Raw genomic sequence first — 23,173 nt, forward strand, 5'->3', positions numbered from 1 at the left:
TCTGAACTGAAATGGGAAGGGAAGGGAAGGGAAGGGGAAAGGGAAAGGGAAAAGGAAAGGGAAGGGGGCAGGATCCTCCCACACCACTGCGGTGCTACCCTGGGGAGCTGGATGCCACACTCCTGCCTTTCTACTGTGCTGGGGACTTCGCTGTCCACCAGAAGCTTTTCTCAGCTGCACTTGTCATCTGAAACAGTACCAACTAGCAAGCACCTTTTTCAGTCTAGAGGAAACATGGACTGGTTAAAAAAAATCCAACCAAATAGCCAAAAATAATTCTGCTGAATTAGGATTAGGACAGGTTTTGAAGTGTAAGGGAAGAGAGAGTTCTTGGTTACGGAGAATTTCCACCAGGAGGCTTCTCTCTCTCATTTCCATTATGTTGGTTATATCAGATTATAAAGGGTATCTACAGCTCTCTGATGAACATCTCATTTGACCCTCATCCCTTATAACCTCCCTCCCCAGCCTTGGTGAGGCTTTAGATAATGTTGCAGTGCTCATTTAACAAATGAACGGACCCTTACGCAGTGTGCCTACCTTCCCCAAGGGCTTGCTAACACTGAAATGCTGTCAGCTTCACAGCATGTGGATACAGAGAAGATATATCACATGGTCTTATCATGAAGAAAAGCCACTGTAATGACAAAGAATCAATACTCAGGTTTGTACTGATGCTGCCAATATTATTAATACTTTATTGTCCTAAGTCAAAATTTGTTTGACTTGAAAAAGATCTGAGTGTACCCTGGAACAGTTGATTTTCTGTGCTTTTCCCTCTGGCAGCTGGCTCTGGCTTGAAGTCAGGGCAAAGAAATCTTTTGGATCATTAACATTGCTCTATGACCATCTTCTTAGCAAGTTTTGTCCCCCAACGATTGTTTTCTTGGGTAAAACTGTCCAGGTAGTGAGAAAGTGAATAATGTGTTTCAATCACACTTAGCAGATCTAAAGGGTTAGCTCCCCCTTTCTGTAATATACAGCTCTGACTGTGTTAGCCTAAAATGAGTTTAAGATGGATTCCCTAAGGAAACAGTTCATGGCATATAATCTGGCTTCTGAGCAGTATTTCTTAGGGTGACAGCATCCCCATCTGACTCGCTCCAATGCCGTGGCTGCTGAACAAAGTCAGCACGGGGACATTCCCTGTGTATAAGCAGATGTCCCACAAAAAAATTAACATTTTCAAAGGACTCACTGAAGAAGGGAGATACAACCCCTGACATATGAGCTGTGACACAATCCATGGCTGTGGTCATTTATACACACTCGTGATCTCAGTATGCAGGCGCAAGAGGTGACACCGTTATGGCCATGACGGACCAGGGAATGTCACACAGGGTGCAGAGACGTGAGCACTGAGCACTGAGGAATGATATTCATCCTCTCCTTATTGACAGGCCCACTTAGGCTAAAGGGCAGGTTACTCCCTCCCCAGGGCATGGATTTCTCCCTTCGAGTATCGCCTGAAATTGAGAGTTCAAAGTCTGCTGAAGTCCAAAGAGGCAATGACAGCCCCAAGCCTTGTCTGCTGCTTAGCTATAAAGAGCAGGCATAGATGTAGCACGATGAAGTCCAAATGCAACCAATTAGCTGACTCTCCCTCAGACATGCTTTGGTTGCCAGTTCCCACTCACAGTCCCCATTTTCAGATTAAAGGCCAATTTGCCAGAGCTGAGAAGCTGCAGGCTGCCCCTCGTCGGGCTGCCTGCAGAGCAGCAGCCGGTGCTTAGATAGAGACTGAAGCAGAGGGAGTCTTCACTGGGAACACCCAAATCCAGTACAGAACAGGTTCAGAAATAAGTTTGTATCTTTACTTGATATTAATAATATTGCACAGGACAGACTATAGACACTTTACAGAAAATACATAAATACATTTTCAACAACCAAGTATCCATTTGTCCTTCCTTGTGAATGATTAACACTGCTTTATTCCTAACGCAGTGTTAGGAAGGACTAAATATTCACAGTGACTGATGGATTAGTTAAAACCTAGACAAAAAACCCTCAAACTCCAAAATAGTTTGCAATCAGCAAACAGAAAGAGACTACACCTACTCTACATTGTTTAGCTGAGATTTATATAATGTGGAAAAGGTAGTATTATATTTCTAACACTTGGCTGCAGGTTTGGGAAAAGGGAGTCTAGAAGGAGGCACTGTATTTTAAGGCAACACTACCCAATAGGTGCATCTTCACTGACAAATTCATACAAGCTGGCTCTGCCCCACTGGTCCTGCCCCATGCTCTCAGATGGAGGAGAGGTGGGGAGATCACTCTTCTCATCTGCTTTACAGTTGCACTTCTCTGTGCATTCTTAGATGGTTTCCATACCAACCTGAATTAAGCAGGGGAGGGAAGAGCAGTGAAATGCTGCCATCCAAGTACCTGAGTGGTACTCGCCATCAGTGGTTTTGCAGAAGCCATCCTTCTGAGCTTTTGTCACCTTGATGCTGTTGTTACACGAGCTAGCTAAATTACTGTTAGAGCAGAAATGCCTCCCTGTGCTGGAAATCACACCATCAGCAGCGACGCAGACTTACCTTCAGATAGCAACCACAAGATCACATTTTCACATTTATCTGGAAAACAATTAACCTCAAAGTAATGAAGTTGTATTGGTTGAATGGGATTTTCCAGGATAAAGTATCACTTCACACAGTATTAAGGAGGCAGGAGTATGGGAAGACTTCATATTCATAGTTCCTCTGTCTTGCAAGAAAAGAACAAAATACCTTTTTTAATAAAACTTTTCAGTGCTTGAAAATGTTCCAAGGTTTTTATCCATTTTATGGAGAAGAAAAACCTTTGATAAAAATGTAATATAATTTATAAAAATATTCTTAAACAAGAGGTTTTGTCACTACTAGTTTTATCCTGAAAATTTGCAACCAGTTGTATGTGAAATAATTGCCTTTCAGGCTGAAAACAGGAAATTTTTATTTGATTTAGGATGTTGACTGCTAATATCATATAGCCTTACTTTGTAACCAGAAGTATGGTGGAAAGAATTGTCTTAATCCACCTGTGCACTTAATTTTAAGCCAGCAGATTCATACATTCATATATCCAAGCACCTGTTCTCATTTCACTCTTTGGAGGTGAGAAATTTATTCATTCGGAGGTAAGATCTCATCTCAGGCAGCAGAGATTTATTTTTACATTACTGAAGGCAAGACGGTGTAAATCATAGTTGGAACAGAGTCTTTTAGAAAGCGAACGTGCACAGAGCTGCTCTGCGTGGAATTCTGATGGAGAGGAGATTGAAGCCTCATTTGATGTTGTTCTTGACCTACACTATTTGTTGATGTAGCGTTGTTTTTTTTAAGGGGATGACACAGGAGAACCCTAACACTTGGAAGGGGCTCTACCACACTGGGGCTAAATGAGAAATAAGCACTGAAAGGTCCTCTGACTCCCAGCATGGCTGCAAACATAAGGCAGCACAACACATGCAGTCTTTTCCACAGCCAGCCAAGCTTTTGGAGCACTAAAAGAATTTATAGCCAGCTCGAGTCTACCAGATATGGTGAATTTACAGCCAACTGAAGTACCAGAGATGGTATGATTTACCATCAGCTCCCCAGTGCCTGCTGTGACTGAGAACTAAATGATTTAAATCAATAAATGTTTGAAGGAATGAGACAATCAAAATAACTCATGAGCTTTATTAGTATCCATATGGGGCACTGGCAGAGCTTCAACACAAGCCCAGGCAGAACTTGTTAAAGGGGCTTACTACTGCTGTTTGCCCAAACTGCAGTAATTATTAACCATAAGACTAGTAATAAACAAGCTTATTTATGGCTTCATAGCTTGATGCTGGCATGGGTCTTAGCAATTTCAAGGCTGAGCTGGCTTGAGAAAGAAGTGTTTGGAAATCTAAGAGCTTCTTTATAGGATCTTATTGCTCACGGAGCCCCACACTTGATGCTGATGGCAAGCTGCCAGTGCGTGCTGTGGAAACCCTCAGCTGGGCAGACCTTCCTCCTCAGGTAGGATTGGTGTAACCAACTCTCTGCTCTTCAGGTCCTCCTTCTGGGCAAACCTTTCTCTGTTTCCCTATCAATCTGTGTTTTCAAGGGCAGGTTTGCCCTTCCACCCAGGACATGGCCTATTGCCTCATCAGGGGAGGAGGGTCCTCAGCTCCACAGTGGTGCCACCAGTTATCTGAGACCACCATGCTCACCCACTGCCCTGGCTTCCAGCCCAGCAATGCTGCTTAAAGCACGCTGAGCTTCCTACTTACCCCTGCCACAGTTTACCTGGACTGTTGCAAACATCACCTCCAGCCTCCTATTTCCCAGCTGCTTTGAGCTCAGATACACATAACATTCCCAGCACCCATCTCCATCTTCAGCAGACCTTCAGGTGTCTGTAGCTTGCATCAGGGCCCCTAGCCCATCCCTCCCAGGTATCTGGCTGCCCTTCTGTCTCCATTTCCCTGTCAACAGACAGCAATGCCTTCTCCAGCTGGTTTACCAAATGCTGTTGGCTTCAGGATCACCCAGGCTTATTCCTCTAGCAGGTCATGCTCTGCAGCCAGTTCCTAGTTTCCTAGCTCTGCTCTGGACAGGGCTTCATGCCTTCCCAGAGCCCATCCCTCTTGCACCCAGTGCCTCCTGTGAGCATGTTGCACAGAGCACTGCTTCACTTCTTTTCCCACCTTGGCAGCCGGGACACCTCTGCTGTGCCAAGAACTCGTGCCCTGGCGAAATGCTGCAAGAGCTGTAGCTAAACCAGCTTTGTGTTGATGTGGCTGAAGATGTTCACAATGAGGGACTGGCAGTTTGTGAGGATTAGAAAGAAAAAAGCAATGGAAACAACCAGGCAATTTTATACAACTAAGCAGGTAACTCTTGATTTCATTATGCTGCCATGTACCACATGTATTAGGACTGAAAAATATTCAATTTCAAACTCTCAATGTAAGTCACATCACTTAGTATGCTGATTCCAGTAAAACTAAAAAAATTAACCCAGACTGAAAGAAAAAGGGAAGGAATGCAGGTGTTCTTGCACAATAATAAATCAAACCTGTGTGCTGCTATTCTTTCCAGTGAAGAGTTACAGTGTGGACAGATAACACTACCACCAGGCAATACTAATAAAAGGACAACACCAGTACCCTGAACTGGCGGAACCATTTGGAACCATCTTTATGAAATTAAAACCGCTACCCATATTTCATCTTTTTCATTATATTAGCACACCCAAACTAATTGGAAATCACCACGATGATAAATATAGCAAATGTGAGGAGTCCTCTGTTAAGGGCAGTGTTTAGCATACTTGCTATTTCAGATGATCTTTTGCCCCAAGGGATTGAAGTAGCAGTGTAACAGCAGAGACGCCAGGCCCTACAGCAGCAGCTAGCCTGAGAGGGAACAGGCTCCCCCCTAAAGGAAAGGCCAGTCTAGAAGCTGAGTGCAACCATAGAGCAAACTGAACCAAGGGGCTGATAAGGGTTTGGCAAGTCTTCTGGGGCACAGACCCTTCCTTTCTGTGGGTCTGGGGTTTGGGGGAGGGGGGGGGGCAGGGAGGTGGTCTGTTACTGGATTCCAAAAGCCCTGATGTTAACTGAAACTTCTAGGTATTAATAGAGCAGTGATAGTTGCAGTCATCTGGTGAGCACTAAAATTGAAGAAACCGAGCTGAGATGGGAAAGGGACTAATTCATTAGTGAACTCAGACGGCTTCTGTTGAACAAGTTTGTCGTGTGACCTGTTGAGTCCCCCTCCCAGTTCTAGTGTTTTTAAAATTTTTTTCCTAGCATACTTGATAAAGCATCAAGATAAAATATACTCATTTCACAGTTTATGCTAGATATAACTAATTAACTATAAATGTCAAGTATCTAAAGTTTAATTCTGGTTCACTTAATAACGGTAAATTCTTTTTTTAAACAATGCAACTGTTTTCTGTTGCCATAAACTAGAAGTACATCCAAAGAATAAAGTGCTGTGCTGTTTTTTCCTGTGGACTTGGTAAGGGAGAAAAGTGATTTGATCAAGAGAACAAGCAAACAGTTGTACTAATCATGATAGAACTATTTTCCTCTGAAACAATAGTAATAAATAATTGGTTGGGATGGTGTAGTCTTCCCTTGGTTGGTGAAGCTCCCTTGACTAAATTACATCATCTACCTGAAAGGTCTGTCATGCAGTGTATTTAACAATTAAAAGTATAAATGGCCAATAATAAATGTCAGAGGAATGTGTGGAGGGTGGTTTTTTTTGGTTTAGATCAACCAGTAATACATTCAAGCATCTTTTTAGAGATTATGAAACAGCCTTATTAAAGGAACTGCAGTACATTTCTTCCCTTCCACATGGTGCTTTTGCTTGCCTCTCTCCCTACCACTGGGTATTTTAGTCCCCCAAAGGGGGTCAGCTGGGTCCTCTTCCTGAGTGGTTACAGTTAATTCAGGTCATTCAAATGATGCTTTTCCAAGTGCCTTGCCATGCATTTGCCAATACTAAATTTCTTCTGCCATCACATTGTCCGTTCACTCTGCTTTGTTAGTTTGCAGCGATCACGTATCCTGAGCCTGCGAACAATAATCTGTAAATCACGGCAGCCTCCTCAGCTCCTTCTGGCAATTTACACTGGTGGATGGCAGTCAGTAGAACTGCCCAGCAACCACTGATTTATAGGACACAATTCCTTCTCTTTTGCACCTTCCAATTGAATATAGATCCCTAAGCTGTTCACCCTTCAAAGAACCTTTTCTGTCTTACATGTGAGGTTTCATGCATATTGACTTTTCAAGTGCTCACAACACCACTGCCATACATTTGTACTTGTTAGGGAATTGATGTATTTCCTGTTATTTTGTTCATTGTCTCTGCCCATTTTCCAATGGGCAGTTCTTGACACAGCAGAACACATCAGTCAAAGGGTAGAACCAAAACACTGAAGACCAATCCAGCCACATCTCAAAGCATTCACAACCGTGTTTCTTTCTAGCATGTGATTTTGATTACACACACATGCACTGGTGAGATGAAAATATTTCTATATTGATAAATTAGAGTAACATAACTTTAACAATTCCACAATCTTCATACAGCAAGATAACAACTGTGAAAAGTGTGAAGCATCATTATGTGTATGTGGACCAAATCAAAAGCTGTGAGGATTGCACGATGTTGTGAGCTTTCATGATACACAGCTCTTGATTATTGTTCTGCTTTAGTTCAGAGAATTGCACTGAATTTAGAAAAGGAAGATAAGAAAAAAAACCCTCTATTTTTATTATAGGTTTCGTAACAACAGCAATAATAATGAAATGCTAGGTTTCCTTAACCTTGAGCAACAGGCAGGAAGGGGGAAGAGCAGTGGCTACAAAGGTATTTTCAAGAACCCTCTGCTCTCCTCTTTGTTTTTCCAACACTGTTTGACAATCTCTGATGAAGCAGCTACCTGTTGAAGCTGGAAGTACATTTCCAGCCCATTATATTAGTGATGAATTACAACTGCTTACCAAGCTGCTATGGGCATTCTTGCTAAGAAACTCAAAATAGTTTTTACAATACTTCAAGCTTTCAGGGACTGTTAAACAAATGACCATTTTAGTGAGTATCAGAGCACTCTACCTCTCTGTTTAGGGATTAAGAAAACAAAAGTAACCCAAATAAACCTTGAGTAGAAGTGAGGGAAAGCCAACCTGAGGAATGAATGTCACTTCTGTTGAACTGGCAGGCAGAGTGTGAAATCCCGCCTGAGGAACAGGACACAGTTTTTCCGCTTTATTGCATTCAAATTCTTCAAGAATAGATCAGCTGTGCTTAAAGTGACTCTGACCAAGTATGAGTGTGGCATGCTCCACGGGAAGAATTATAGAAGCCATGAATTCTTCCTTACTTTGTGTCAGGTTGAGGTTTTTCAGGTGTTTGTTTTCTTTAGAGTGTCTTCTCTATGAACAGTTTAAGGACTTTGTTTTAAAAATCATTTATAATATGTCGGTATTTTTGATTCTACGCGACAAATTCTCTTAGCTATGTTGACTCAGTAAGTAGTTTTGAACGTTGTTACTAAATTATTAAGTTACATGAACTATAATTGTCACGCTTTCCCGTCGCGACAATCTAGGAGAAATGACGCATCGCCAGGGACTCACCCTGGGGAGAAACGGACCAACACAGATACTGTAGATCAAGCAATTTCTCTGTTTAATTGGTATGTAAAGCTTCATTATATACCACAGCCATGCGCAAGCCATCTACTGATTGGTTAACATGTGCTGTTCACGCGCCTAAAGCAATAGTTTGATCGGATAAGGCCTTCTGATCACGTGAATGGTTCCTCCTGTCTGTGTCTTGCTTGATGTCCTGCTTTCAGTCACGTAGGCTCAATTTGTTCAGCTTCTTGCGCTTATTTCATCAAACTTTGTAGCAACAGTTAGCCTTCGCTGCGTCCTTGAGGCCTGCTGCTTGCAGGTGCCTTTGGCTCAGATTGAACAGCCCCATTGTGTCTCTTGTTCACTATGTGTCTATTTTTCTAATTATCCCACATATACTGCTGATCAACACATAAAATACCACAGTCAGCCTTTTTGAAAAAGTGTTTTAATGTATTGTTAATGCTTGGATTTCAAAGTTATGCTTTATCTTAACTACTTCTATGACAATAAATGAAGAAAAAGAAATAGGACCCTAAAACTTTACCCGAACTGCTGCCTATCACTTGAATTTGGCACGTATACATTGCGTCCTGGCACACCGTTTCCCGTACCATGCAATGCTATAAACAACTGAAGAACACATTGTTCTCTTCCACCAGTAAATAACATCTCAACCAACAGCTTTTTTTTCTTTTATATCCAACTCATTTAAATCCATGTTGTTTATTATAGGCTTCCTAAATACCAGATTTTCTTTTTACTCAAGCAAACTCCAGAATATGGAAGCAACAGGTTTCTTCCTGAAATGTAACTGAACCAAGAAGTCTTTACCTAGCATTCCTGCTACAAAGAGATGAACTGTCCAAAGATAATTTATGGTTTAATTAAGAGCTATCTTACTGTTCCCCCCCCCCCGCAAAGAACTTCTTTTTGATATGCAACGAGGTTAAACCTTCACAGCTTGGAATTGTTTCTGAAAAAGCCTGCAGAATTATTCATATAAATGAAGGGAATGCAGCCTGCAAAATTATTCCAAAAATTCAAAGGCTCAATCTCTGCCGTTTATTTATCCCGAGCTACTGCTAGCACAAGGATTTCCAAAGTACGTTCAAGAAGTTATATGCTCAGATGCATTGCCTTTTCAATACTGAAACTAAACCCAAATGTTCGCCAATGAACGTCTACAGGCATTTTCAAGCTACTGCTTCTCTTCACTCTCCACAAGCTGCTATGAAGTGTTAACAGTGAAGACATAAACATCACAGCTAACTTTACTTACTGCTCTTTTGGAACAAAGCAGAGGTAAAACCTGGGGCAGGGAATCCCCACTTCGGTCAGTTTCAAGCCTCGCTGTGATTTCCGCGGAGGCCCAGCTACAACCCTCTCTCACCCTGGGACTAATCCGAAGACAGACCGAGCTTCCGAGGCGTTTCCGAGGGCTTCACCAGACCGCGGACCGGGCACGACACTCCTCCGGCCTGGGCGGAGGCGCCGGCCGAGACCCGCTGGGGCGGCAGGGGCGCCGGGCCCTGAGGCCGCCGCGGGACCAGGCACGCCTGCAGGTTGCTCAGCCTCTGTGGGGAGGCCCGGGAGCAAATAACCGACATCGTTTACTACCCCACGTTACTTAAACCGAGCCGCTTGTCGAGCGGCTTTATGACCCGTTTCCCCTTTTACCCCGCTGCCCTGACGGTGTGAGCACACGCCGGCAGCAGCGGCAGGGCTCGCCAACTCGACCACCGCGGCGCCAGCAGGGCAGCCCCTGCGCGGACGGCGCTGCGCAGGCGCCCCTCGGCATCGAGGCGCCGGCGCTCGGCGCATCGATTGCTGCGGGAGCAGCTCCGCCGCTTGCGCCGCGTCCCCGCGCACGCGGGATGGGACGGGCCGGCCGCCATCTTGACGGGAGGAGGTGAGGCGGGCGGCCGCCTGGGGCCCGGGCTTAGGCAGGCGGGCGGGAGGGAGGGAGGAAGGATGGCGAGCCGCCTCCCGGGAGCACCTGTCCCGCCGTCCTAGCGACCCGCCCGCGCGGGGAGGGGAAGGGAAGGGAGGAGAGGAGCGGAGCGGGGCGTGCGTGCGGCCCGCGGGAAGGCGGGCAGCCCCCCGGGCCCCGTCCCGGGCCCCGCGGCGGAGGGGAGCGGCGCTGCTGGGGGCTGGGGTGCTGCCGGCGCTGGCAGCTCTCCTCCCCGAGGGCTCGGACCGCGCCTCGGCCCCCGCTAACGGCTCCCGCGTGTGCTCTGCCCGCAGGCAGGTCTGCAGCCGCCCCCGAGGATGGACATCAGGCCGAACCACACCATCTACATCAACAACATCAACGACAAGATTAAGAAAGAAGGTATCGGGGTGTGTGACTCGCCTCTAGAAGGCGGACTTCGTCACATGGGGCCGGCTTCCATCCCCGGCCGTGCGCTCGTCGCTGCTCCAGCGGCTGGCGTTTTGGCAGTGCCGTGGCTTCGGGGTCTCCCGGGGCTCTGAAGTGCCGTACGGCCGGTGGTCGCGCTCCGAGCTCTCGGCAGACGGCTACTTGTAATGGAGCAGCCGCCAAAGTCAGCGAACGTAGCACATCGTTTAAGTCTTTTTGTAAACCAGGGCCCGTATTTCTACGGAAGCTTCTGATTGCCTTTCTACTGTAGTTCTGAAGCTAGTTGTATGGGTTAGGTTTGCTCGTCGCTGAGGAGCTGTAACAGTAGGATTAATCGGAATATCCGATGGATGGATGCTAACAGGCCTGTTGGCATACGTTTCAGTGGTCAGCAGTCCCCTCTCACTGAAATGTGGGAACATCTGTGTGCTCCTCATTTGTTTTAGCACCATGCAAAAGCAGTGAGCGTGGCAGACAATGCCTTGCAGTTACTGCAGAGAGAGAGAGGCTGGATATTCAATGTCTGCATAGAACCATCCACTTATACCCATGCTTAGCTGGTAATCTAAAGTCATCATGGTAATTATTTGTTATTGTTTGTGAACCGAGAGGCTGGATCAAACTAGCACTACTTAAATGTTTCTTCAGGCTGCTTCAGAGAGAGATCTGAGAGTGGAAACAGCTTTGCTGAGAAATTACTTATTAACTTATCAGGATGGTTCCACTGAATAAATTTAACTTGGGCCTTTGTTTGTAGCATGTTAAGTGCCCTATAAACTAATAAGTCTCCATTACAAGATTGTGCCATTATAACTTTTAAATGTAGGATTTCAAATTACCTGTAAAGCTTACAAGAGTGATTTTTTTTTTTTTTAATACAGGTTTTGAAGTTATTTTTAAGGAAGGTGTTTTGATAAGAAAACTTTTTAAAAAAATATAACGCTATGGTTGGTCAAGAGCGGCTGGAGAAAGTGACAGTGGGCTGGTATTATCAAGTTTCAACAGCAATAAACAAGAACCAGCTCTCTTCTATTGCTGAAATATTTCAGATGTAAGATTTGCGAGTTAGAATAATCACGCAATGCAGAGGCTTTATTTAGCTTGATTGGATAAGAGTAAGGTTTAATTTGGCATGTAGTCAGGTGATCTTAAATAATGACAATAAATCCGTTGCAGTTCTAAGGTACAGTGTGATCATACAAAAACATATTCGGATGCAAAATATGAAAATATATTTCATGTGCGTGAGAGAATTGATTAAACAGAAACAAAAATTCTGAATTTAACTAGCCTTTAAGTAGTTACTATTTTGCTGGGTTCTTATTTTAAGTCATACCTCTTCACTGTTAGGTGTTACAGTATTGATTTCTCATCAGTCTTTGATGGCTGTCATACATCACACTTGAATGTGTGTGTATATGTGTATATGGAAAAATCTATATACATACCCTTGTGTAATCTTTGCTTTCTTAGCATGGTAGAATGGATGGTGGCACAGCTTTTTCACTAACTGAATACTTGAGGTGTGAAACCAAGCATTATACACCAGCTTACAAAAACTGGGCAAATATACATGTACTTATGCAATAGTTTTGACTAAACTTATGTAACATATCACTGCGTGAGCTAAAGCTGGCAAAAAATATTGTTCCTGAAGGGCAGTGAACTCTGTAGAAGTGGACATTTGCATGCAACCTTTTAAAATCTATTTTTTCATATTGTCAACAGAACTGAAGAGGTCCCTGTATGCGTTATTCTCACAGTTCGGTCATGTGGTCGACATTGTAGCGTTAAAGACTATGAAGATGAGAGGACAGGCTTTTGTTATATTTAAAGAACTTGGATCGTCTACTAATGCTTTGAGGCAACTACAAGGCTTTCCGTTTTATGGGAAACCAATGGTAAGTTATTTTGTTAGCTTTTTAAAGAAAAAAATTTGCCATAGTACAATACAGTGTTTTGGTACTTGTGCCTTGTGAATTGATGTACTGTTACTCAGTCACGTCATGTCCTGATGAATATATGTATTTATGCAAGCTGGAGGGATGCCAGAGAGACTGTAGTTAAAACACATACAGAGGCTGAACTTAGCTTTTAGGTTTCCTAAGTGATGGCTTTATGTTTTTCTGTGCTGCATTAAAGGTTTTAAGATCTTAGATACTTCCATTTTACTCATCATATCTTCTGTTGAACTGTTCTAATTAATTCTGTAATGTTCTTGAATAGTCATAGTAAATAGCTAGAATATGATGCTGACTTTTTGAGGTAATAGTGAGCAGCATGAAGACCTCTGCAGTTTTACTTTACGGAAGTCAACAGATGTGTCCAGAGATCTATATTTTTTTAAATCGATGGCTTGTTCTGCTTGGTATGCATCAGATCACGGAACCAAATAACTGAATTTCAGTATAACTTCAGTGAAGCAAGTACATGGCTGGTTTATAGAACGTGATTTAATAATATACCTGATAAGGTGCAGAATAGCACAACAATTGATACATTGTTGTTGCCTGCTTGGATAATTAGGTATCTCTTAATTCTGCAACTATTTGTGAGACATAACAATACATGCAAATGGCCCACTTGACTTCAGTGATGGGTGGATATATTAATACTGGCTTTCAGCTCATGGCTTTGATCATTAAGGAGAGCACAGACAGTTCTTTTGTTGCTGAGCCATGAGCTTATTAACACTTACTGATTCTGTAATGAAATCCTTAGCAAGGAATTGTGCAAGCTCAGTTCTGTTGTTTACCCTTGAAGAGTTTTGTGCTCAGTAAAACTCAATAGGAAATAAAAAGATTAAGACTTCATAAGCTTTTGGGGATACTTCCCTCTTTTAATATTGCCTGCAGCATGCATACTCTATCTAAGCACTAAATAAAAGCATTGAAAAAAAATTCTTCAACTGCTGTGTAATTTTGTATTGAGGTAGTCTCTGACAGTAAAAGGGATAGGATTGTGTGCATATATAACATTGCACACCTGTATACTCATAGCTGAATCTGTTTACCCCCCAACTAGTGCATGGGGCAGCCTTTGTCAGAAACCCAGCACTGTTGTGCTGCTGACACAATTTATGCAATCCAGGTTGGATTAAGGCAGGTACTTGCCTTTCTATTTAGGAAGTCTTAAGTTTTGCTGAACTCAATTTTCTGCAGAGATCTAAGAAATCACTAAAATTTTAAATCCCCTTAAAACAGGGTTAAAAAACCCTCAGGTTTTTTAGTAGAAGCTAGTGCCTATTTTGTCAAATGTCCTTATATTGCTTTGTACATCTGTTACCTTGACAAATGTTAAAAAAATGCTGTTAGATGAATAGAGTTCCAATTCCAATGAGTTAAAATGATTAATTTCCATCTTAGGATTTTTGGAGTTCTGTAGTTATGTTCAGAATTAATTATGAGGATTAGATACTCTGTAAGCATTCCTACAGTTTATAACAATGTTTTTAATATAAGAAGTTCCTGCAGAAAAATGTGTAAATGCACAGTAGAACAGTTAATGAAAGTGGTACAAAATGTTCATTATTATTAACTGCAAAATGTACTGGGGTTTTTTTCTTTTTACAAAGCGTATTCAGTATGCAAAAACAGACTCTGATATCATCTCTAAAATGCGTGGTACTTTTGCTGATAAGGAAAAAAGGAAGGAAAAGAAGAAGGCCAAATCTCTGGAGCAGTCAGCAAATGCAGCAAATAAAAAGGTTATCCAGGTAAGCTGCTTCTCTGTTTAAAAAAAGAAAAAACAAACACACACAAAAGCTATTTTAAATTTTAAATTTTTTTAGGATTAATTATTGTCTTTTGGTACTTCTCAATTCCCTAAATTGTGGTCTATTGATATCTAGTGCTGTTGAGTACTCATTAAAAGTTGAAGGAGAAGGGGCTGATCATATATATAGTCTTTGCCGTTCTTTTTTTATTATTATTTTTTTCTTTCCCCTCTTTTTCTATTACCAGGTGAAAATAAAGATGTAGGGCAAAGGTACAATACACCAAAGTAGAAACTAACCTGTTTTTTAAAAAGGAAAAAACCAAGGGGTGTGTGCTTATCTTTAATGCCAGCTTCAAGTGCTCAGCCAGCTTTTCCCTTCAGTGTTTTAATGCCCTATTTGCTCTATAAGCACTGAAGAATGGCAAATGGAAACAAGATAACTAATTTACAGCTAGATGAAAAGGACTTGGCTTGGAATATATGTCCACTAAGGGTTGGCCTGGCCTAAACTAACAACACTTAGTAATTTATGTGCTGAAGTATAGCAGAAAATGTCAAGGCACAGAGTTTGAATATTGTATTTAACTACACTTCCTGCTAAGGCACGAACTCTTATCAAGGAGAGATAAGAGTGTCCATAGAAAGCATTTCTAGGTAGAATATTCAGATTTCTCAGCATTTATTAAAAAAATCAATCGTAACATACAAATATCTTAAGAAGAAATAATTGCTACTAGCTGTAATGGTAGGAACTTTAGTTATCTTTGCTAAACTGGAGTCCTCAGTGGAAACACCTATTTTTCTCCTAATAGGTATGTCCTTTCTAGGCCTTCATTTTCAGAACTACTTCCTTCCTGTCTACTAAACCAAATTTTATCATGTGGAGAAATAGTGATTTGATGTATCTGCTGACTTGGCTATTAGTCAGACAAGATATTACTGATGTTTTTTTATTTGATTGCCTCGTTTTAAGAGTTCAGCAAAATTCACGTGCTGTATGTTTCCCTTCAGGAAGTATCTCATAAGCAACAAATGTTCCTTGGATTGTAGCTTAGGAAAACCTTAACATACTTCTTGAGTTGTACAGAAACATGGGGATGTGTGCTTATATATTTCTAACAGAACACCTTTGTAAAACTATTTTGTGCTTACTTACTAGGGAGCAACACAAAATTCAGCCAGTGCCCCAGGGACAGCAGCACAGAATCAGCAGGTAATGCTTTTTTTTTTTTTGTGTGTGGTGACTAAAAGCACTAATGTTTAAAATTATTCTCTATGAATAATAGTTTCTTGCACATGGAAACTTCAGGCTATATTTTACAGCTTCCTTTTTGTTCTGAGGCACTTGTCTAACAGCTGAATCACAGTAGACAAACGAAATCTCACTTTTACAATATCTGGTTGACATGAAATCTGCAGTTTCTCATTATTTCACAGGAAACTGCACTATTAACAACTCCTACTTAATTCTTAAATTTGGACTGTGCTTAGTATTAGTTGATGGATTCTTCTTTTTTTTTTTCATTGTAATAAATTCCCTTTAACGTGTTTTGTTCTAGTAGTAGCAAAGGAGAAGGAAGGCTGCACAGAGTGCCAGCATATCTGCTGAAAAGCTTCCTTTCAGGAGTTTGGGTGTCCTCTGCTCACTTTTTTTTTTTTCTCGTATGTGTCTTATTTTCCAAAGGATTGTGTGGAGATGTAGCAACAGCTCCCTACACTTCACTGATCTTGTCTGCTCACTGACCTTCTGAATGATTCCTGTGTGTTAGAAGTAGAGGTACTAAAGAGCCAGGATTTGCAGGAGGGCAAATACTGTAGAAGAATATCTTTGCCTGCCCTGCATCTTTCTTGAGTACTATCATTGAGAATTGCATACATAATCCACAGGGGAAAATATCTTGCCCCCAGACTGGGCTTTCTTTAGGGTATCATTAGTAACAAAGCACAATATGTTTATGTCAGTTTGCATTGAAGCACAATATTGAATATTGAGGCATTTGTTTGAACTTTGGAAGTTTATTTTCTAATGGCACTGCCTGGCATATTTCTGACAGCTGAAGGAAATTGTTCTGCTGAGGCATTAACTTATTTGGCACCATTATTAGGACATTTGAAGTTGTGGTGTCCAACTTCTTTTTATTTTTGTAATCTCCTTGATGACTTAGGGAGATTCCAGCCTTTCAGTCCAGTGTCAGCAAACTGGCTACTCAGCGTTGTGTCTGTTGAGTTGCTACAAATTCATATTAGCAGCCAAATCTGTTAAAGGCTCTAAAGCTTTAAATCTAATGGGGTTTCTAATTACCAAATTTGAATAGAGTACTGTAGTAAAACCATGTGGGTTTTGTGGGTTTCAGCTGCCCAAAGATACTCGGTATTTTGGTACTACTGCAGATGAACAGGGTATTTATCTTGGCCTCCGGCTGTTCTTCGGGAAGGATGTGAGGTTTCATAGGTTCTTCCACTGCCATAAAGGTGTCTTGGATAGCATCACAGCCAGTGCTTAGGCACCTGGGTCCCACCCCTGGCAGTGCCGACAGTACTGTTGAGTTGTTGAATTTAAATATGACATCTAAGAATATGTTACTGTGATTTTTGTGGAAATAAGAGTCTCTCCAAATACATCCTTGTAAAAGAGCCACAGGGCTCTTGTCTGCATATTGCATGAAGGTATACTGAAGTCCAGCTAGCAGCGTTAACAAGCAAAACTAAGGATATGTGAGTCTTGGTTCAAATAATCATGCAGACAGATGCAGGGGAAGAGATAGCTGTGTATAATCTTCTGAGCTTTGATCTTCTGTTGTTGCAGGTGCCTGATAACCCGCCAAACTATATCCTTTTCCTTAATAACTTGCCTGAGGAAACAAATGAGATGATGCTGTCCATGTTGTTCAATCAGTAAGTTTTGACTAGAAGGGACTTTTCCTTTGAATTCTTCTGTTACCTGTATGCTTTTTCTCAGTTGCCAAGCTGACTTTTTAGGAACAAGAGTTTCTTCTGAAAGTATTCCAGTTCTTTGTCTTACTGCCAAGATTACAGATGTCAGTCCTGATGACTTGGTGCAGAAAGCAAATCCTATTTTTTCGTAGCTGGTTTTGATTGTGTGAGTTATCTACTATCAATCTGCACCAGATTTAAGCTGGGGACTTTAATGTTAAAGACTACGACAGCAGGAGCAGTTTTAAAACTAGCTTTAGTTGCTTCTGTATGTGTGCAAGACTGATTAAATTGCTTCCACGTAATGATCCTTGATTGAGGCATGGTTCTAAGGACTGGACATGTAAAACCCTTCAATTTAAACCTTTCATTAGTAGTAACTTATACTAGTAGATGCTTATGATAAAGTCTTAACAGCTACTGAAGAGAGATATATTATCAAGCTAGGAAGTGTTATCTGATTCTTTGACCTTATTTTAAAGGTTTCCTGGATTCAAAGAGGTACGCTTAGTGCCTGGGCGCCATGACATTGCATTTGTGGAGTTCGAAAACGAGAATCAAGCAGGAGCTGCTCGAGATGCTCTGCAAGGATTCAAGATTACTCCATCTCATGCCATGAAAATCACTTACGCGAAGAAATAACCGGATGATCCTATAAAGGACTTCTGTGGATAGTTGGGGTTTTTTTTAATACAATGATACTTTGATCAGCTAGCATGCTTGCTGTTCTCTGCAGAAAACTTCAGACTTGTGTAAAACTGTCACAATGGCCCGGACAGACTTAGGGTTTCTACAGATCTACTGGACAGTAAATTTTTGTGTTGAAATAGTAATTTTTATAAAATAAATTCAGTTTATACTGTTCTCTAGCCATGTTTTTCTTTGAATCTGCCTTATTACTGATCTGTTAGGCTTGCAGGTCTAATTCAGTATACTGGTTTACTCTTAAGGTGACACTCGTTTCTCAGAAGTGAGTGCTGGAAAAATAGCTGTCTTTCCAGAGCAAAAAGCGTGAGCAGGAATGCTAAATGTCAGCATATTCAGAATAAATGCAACACTCAATCTTCAGCCTCATTATCAAGGGGACAGCTGCTTTTCGTCAAGAATAATTTTGTCACTTAAGAAGAACAACTTATCATTAGTGGGGGTTTTCTTCCAGGTGTGGGTAAAAATTGATTACAGTTTGATGACACTGTTGTTCAACTTGGTTTTGTCTTTATAGTGATGGCTGATAGTAGAAGCAGGTCCACAGAAGAAACAAAAGTTTATCTGTTGTCTTCTGTTCTTTCCAGCCCTATTACCAGTGATTCTAATAAATGGTTTAGGAAGAGCTTTCTGGCTTCTTCTAAAGACATTGCAGATGAGCCTGATGGTCTGTTTTTCAGCAGGTTTTTACAAAATGGGGGAAGGGTGTTGTTTTTTCCATTTCTCAGAAACCTTTACACGTCTTGTGTGACATGAAATACACTGAATGCAGTGAAGGAATTAGATGTAGCATTCTGAGTTGTAACTGTTCTAAATATTTGGGTGCAAAAATCACTTCAAATGCTGAATTGTTCTGTTCAGGTGATGGAAGATCTAGAAAAATATTTTGGGTTAGGAGAATAATTAAATTTACTTAAAATGTGACTATTTTTGGTGAATCTTGCAGTAGCTGTTGCATGGTGTTGGCTAGGAGGATTGCAATCAGACCTTTGAAAATTAATGTTTGAGAGGAAGCGCTCACACAATGCTTGTCATGCTGCACTGTTCCTCACTTGAACACTGTGAGGCCACTACCTTTTCAGACAAAGAAGTAATGGAATAGAGTTAGTGTGATTTCCTTTTAGTCATAGTTCAGGCAAGTATTACAGTAGCTGATACTACGAGGAAGAATGTTTTGCATTGCAGCTACATTGCAAGTTTGTTTCCAAAGTAATTTGGTCAGTGGGGGTGGAGGAAGGGTGCTGGAGGCCATAGCCTTTCCTCTAAAACTGGCTTTGTTACTGATTTAGGGGAAATGTTACTGATTTATTATTGATTTGTTATTATTAGAATTAATCATATTTAATTTTAATAGGAATATAGAATTATATATTTTTATGGCATTTCATATATTTAACCAACAACCAACAGCTGCTGTGAAATCCTCTGTATAACCCTGTACCAAGGCCGGAGGAATTGGCCAAAATCATTTAGTAGGAATATTTAGGATTTAAATAACAAGTAATAAAATATATATATCTTAAACAAGTTTGAGATTTAAGGTGATTTTGAGTAGATTATAACAACAGTATAGTCATAAGAAATTTAGGAACATACAAGATGTGCTGTGCACAATAATAAAAGAATAAGTATTGTTTAAAATTAGTTAACCATAGAAACTTTGACTGATTTGTTAGCTTTGTAGTGTTTTGTTTTAGGAGACTGAGAGAGAGATCGTTATGGACCTTAGTTCTGTTACATGAAACCCCACTTTGGTCAACATTACAGGTAGTGGAACCAGGTGAAATCAGCCAATGAGTGTCTTAGTATAAGAATATTAATAAAGTGACGTGATTGAGGACCAATCATTGAAAAGGTTAAATTTGGGAATTAACATTGAATGTATTTTATGTAATCAAATATATGATGGCGAAAGTTGTACTGCGCAGAATCACCTAAGAGGTCAACTATCGGACAAAGTGAGGAAGACTGTGGAAGACCACCAGAGGGCTATAGAAGACCACCAGAGACCTTCAATGCGCATGCGTAAAGGACATTAACATATGCTAATAACTTCCCAGAAATTTAATGAATATGTATAACATTTTTTGGAAATCTAATGAATATGAATGAATAAGTTTAATATAAGGTGTATGATTTTGGTGTTCGGTGTGCGTGGTTCGTGAGAGGACTCACCCGCGCACCCGGCCGTCAATAAAGAAGTGTCTGCTTATCTACACTAAATTGGTGTTGATAAGTTCTTTATTCCGAGTTTTTCGGCAACAGTTTCTGGCGACCCAGATGGGACCTCGCTGAGAGAGACCGGAGGAGTCGGGGACCTGATCGGTTCCAGCCGGCACCGAGGATTTCTCGGGGATACCCATCGATCCCCGATCCATAAGGCTCTTTGCGACGTCCCCTGGATTTTGGTAAGACACTTCTTTTCTTTTTATATTAAGGATAGTGGGTTAGAGTCCCACTAAAGTGGGTTAGAGTCCCACCGGTGGGTTAGAGTCCCACCGTATCGTCTGCCTGTCAGACGCGGCGAAAGCTGCGCAGGGTTGGACTGAAGGATCCTGAAGGAAGTGGAAGCCTAGGCGTCTGCCCGTAAGACATAAGCGAAAGCTATTGCTGGGTTGGACAATTTGGGAGTGGGTTAGAGTCCCACAACTTTTGAAGATTCTGGGTTAGAGTCCCAGCTTCAAAAGCATTTGGGAGTGGGTTAGAGTCCCACAACTTTTGAAGATTCTGGGTTAGAGTCCCAGCTTCAAAAGCATTTGGGAGTGGGTTAGAGTCCCACAACTTTTGAGGATTCTGGGTTAGAGTCCCAGCTTCAAAAGCATTTTGGAGTTTTGGGTTTGAGTCCCAATTTTTAAGGAATCTTTAAGAATATACGTGTATTTTTGTGAAAAGGTGTGGGTGTGAGTGTTGTAAGTGTAAGACGTGTACGAACTGAGTGTGGAGTATGGAAGAATGAAGTGTGGGTTTGAGTAATTATATATCTTGTATGGTATTTGATATATAACTTGCCAGGGGATATTGGTTATGACTCTTGCCTAGGGAAGTCGGCTTTGTCCGTGCCCTAGTCGAGTAGGTGGACTCCATTACCTGGCAACAATTGTCATCAATATTTATTTGATATCTGACATTTGATATTGGTTTGGTATCGGACATTTAAAAATTGAATATTGATATTTGATATTTGATATATAATAGTTATCTAGTATTGGGCATTAACATAATGGCATTGGCCAGAATATTTAAAAGTAGGAGTATGGGAAATTTGTCTACTGATGCAAAGATACCGAAAAACTCTCCGTTAGGATGTTTATTAGCACACTGGAAAGATTTTCAGGATGATTTGCGGAAAAATCAAATGGTTGAATATTGTAATAATTGGTGGCCTTCGTATATATTAGAAGATCAGGAAAGGTGGCCTATGAATGGAACACTGAATTATAACACTATCTTGCAATTAATGTTGTTTTGTAAAAGGGAAGGGAAACAGGATGAAATGCCATATGTGGATTTATTCTTTTATTTAAGACAGAGACGGGATTGGCAGGAAGAATGTAAGTTAACTAGTAGAGACAATTTGGTGATGGCTATAACATCTGACAATAGGAAAGAGAAGAAATGTTGTTTGGCGTGTGGCACTGGAAAAGAGTGTGTAAAGGAGAAAATTGTCCCCAGGGAGGATGAAGGGCCGGAGTTGGATATATCCCCTCCTAGGAGGGGAAGGAATTGGAATCAAGGGCATAGGGAAAGGATGGAAGCAGAAAGCAGTGGAATAGAAGATCTGGGGGAAGGACCATCTGAAGTTGTAATTCATACCCCCATTTCTCGAAGGACTCGACAGCAGGCACAGACAATAGCTCCCTTGCGTCAGGGGGTTGGGAATGACGGGCCGGTGTATGTAAAAGTGCCCTTTTCGGTCACGGACTTGATGGCTTGGAAGCAGGCAGCTGGAGTATATAGGGAAGATCCTGAGAGGGTAGGTAGAGTGGTGGATACTATAATCAGAACGCAAAATCCGGATTGGAGTGATTTACAGGTGATCTTGGATAATTTGTTGGATGATACAGAAAAACAGATGGTACTAAAGACTGGCAAAGCACAGGCAGAAGTGGCTGTAGTAAGTGGAATAACAGGTGGAACAATAGAGCAGAATTTTCCGTCTGGGGATCCGCAGTGGGATCCAAATAAGGAGGAACATAGAGAAAAGTTGGGACGGTATCAGAAATGGATTTTATATGGAATTAAACATGCTATGCCTAAATCTTTGAATTGGTCTAAAATATATGAGGTGAGACAAGATAAAAACGAGTCTCCATCAGCGTTTTTGGAGAGACTGAAAGAAGCTGCCAGGAAATATACTGATTTAAAGATAGATACAGAGGCAGCCCAGATACAGCTGGCTTTGATTTTCATGGGACAATCGGCACCAGACATAAGAAAGAAACTTCAGAAACTGGAGGGAGAGGATTCAAGGAGTTTGAATAAAATGCTGGAGGCAGCATGGAAAGTATATAATAACAGGGAAAAGGAGGAAAGGAGAATCAGAGAAAATAGATTATTGGCAGTAATGACAGGTACAGCAGACAGAGGACGAGGTAGAGGAAAAGGGCGAGGTATCAGTGGACGAGAAGGATTTAGGAATTTTAGTAACCGAAATTTTAACACCCCCTTAGGAGTCAATCAGTGTGCTTTGTGTAGGGAGGAAGGACATTGGAAAAGAGATTGTCCCAGAAATGAGCAGTGTTCGGGACAAAATATTCAAAGGGAGGTAGCCAGAATGATGGTTTTGGATGAATGAAGGGGACCGGAGGGGAACCCAGCTGAGCCTCTGGTTATAATTAAGCTGGGAGAAAAAGAAGTTAAATTCTTAGTGGATACAGGAGCGACATTTTCTGTATTAAATACTTGTAAAGGAAAAATTGGAACAAAAACAGCGAACATAGTGGGAGCAACAGGGAAAGAGGAAAACAGACCATTCTTGCAACCCTTGGATTTGAAGTTTGGAAATAAAATAATTACACATGAATTTTTGTATGTACCAGAATGCCCGATACCCTTATTAGGAAGGGATTTGTTATCCAAGTTAAATGCACAAATTGTGTTTGAGGAAGGAGAACTCTTTTTGAAAATACCTGAGTCAAAAACCGGAGAAATCCTGATGATACAAGAGAAAGTGGAAGAACAGGAAATTCCACCAGAGGTGGAATTCGCAGTAATTCCTACAGTGTGGGAAACAGATATACCTGGTAAATCAAAATTGGCAGCACCTGTAAAAATAGATTTAAAGGAAGATGCAGGAACAGTAAAAATTAAACAATATCCAATTAAGCCAG

At 41.4% G+C, this 23,173-nt stretch overlaps 1 protein-coding gene across 6 annotated transcripts in view; it reads left to right on the plus strand.

Moving 5' to 3' along the window:
* Positions 1–9,950: 9,950 nt before the first annotated feature.
* The window catches only part of SNRPB2 (small nuclear ribonucleoprotein polypeptide B2), a 303,056-nt gene continuing 289,833 nt past the window's right edge, over positions 9,951–23,173 (plus strand). Inside the window, exons 1-7 of one of the 6 annotated variants that reach the window (XM_049800157.1) lie at positions 9,951–10,037; positions 10,373–10,460; positions 12,216–12,388; positions 14,062–14,202; positions 15,364–15,417; positions 17,011–17,099; positions 17,621–18,007. In XM_049800157.1, coding sequence (XP_049656114.1) covers positions 10,397–10,460; positions 12,216–12,388; positions 14,062–14,202; positions 15,364–15,417; positions 17,011–17,099; positions 17,621–17,780 — 681 coding nt within the window. In that variant the 5' untranslated portion in view covers positions 9,951–10,037; positions 10,373–10,396 and the 3' untranslated portion in view covers positions 17,781–18,007. Of the gene's footprint in view, positions 10,038–10,074; positions 10,217–10,256; positions 10,461–11,364; positions 11,539–12,215; positions 12,389–14,061; positions 14,203–15,363; positions 15,418–17,010; positions 17,100–17,620; positions 18,008–23,173 lie in introns of those variants that run through there. The other 5 variants (XM_049800158.1, XM_049800160.1, XM_049800159.1 and 2 more) reach the window with 5 other exon arrangements.

Source organism: Accipiter gentilis, chromosome 5 (assembly GCF_929443795.1).
Source record: "Accipiter gentilis chromosome 5, bAccGen1.1, whole genome shotgun sequence".
Taxonomy (NCBI): domain Eukaryota; kingdom Metazoa; phylum Chordata; class Aves; order Accipitriformes; family Accipitridae; genus Astur; species Astur gentilis.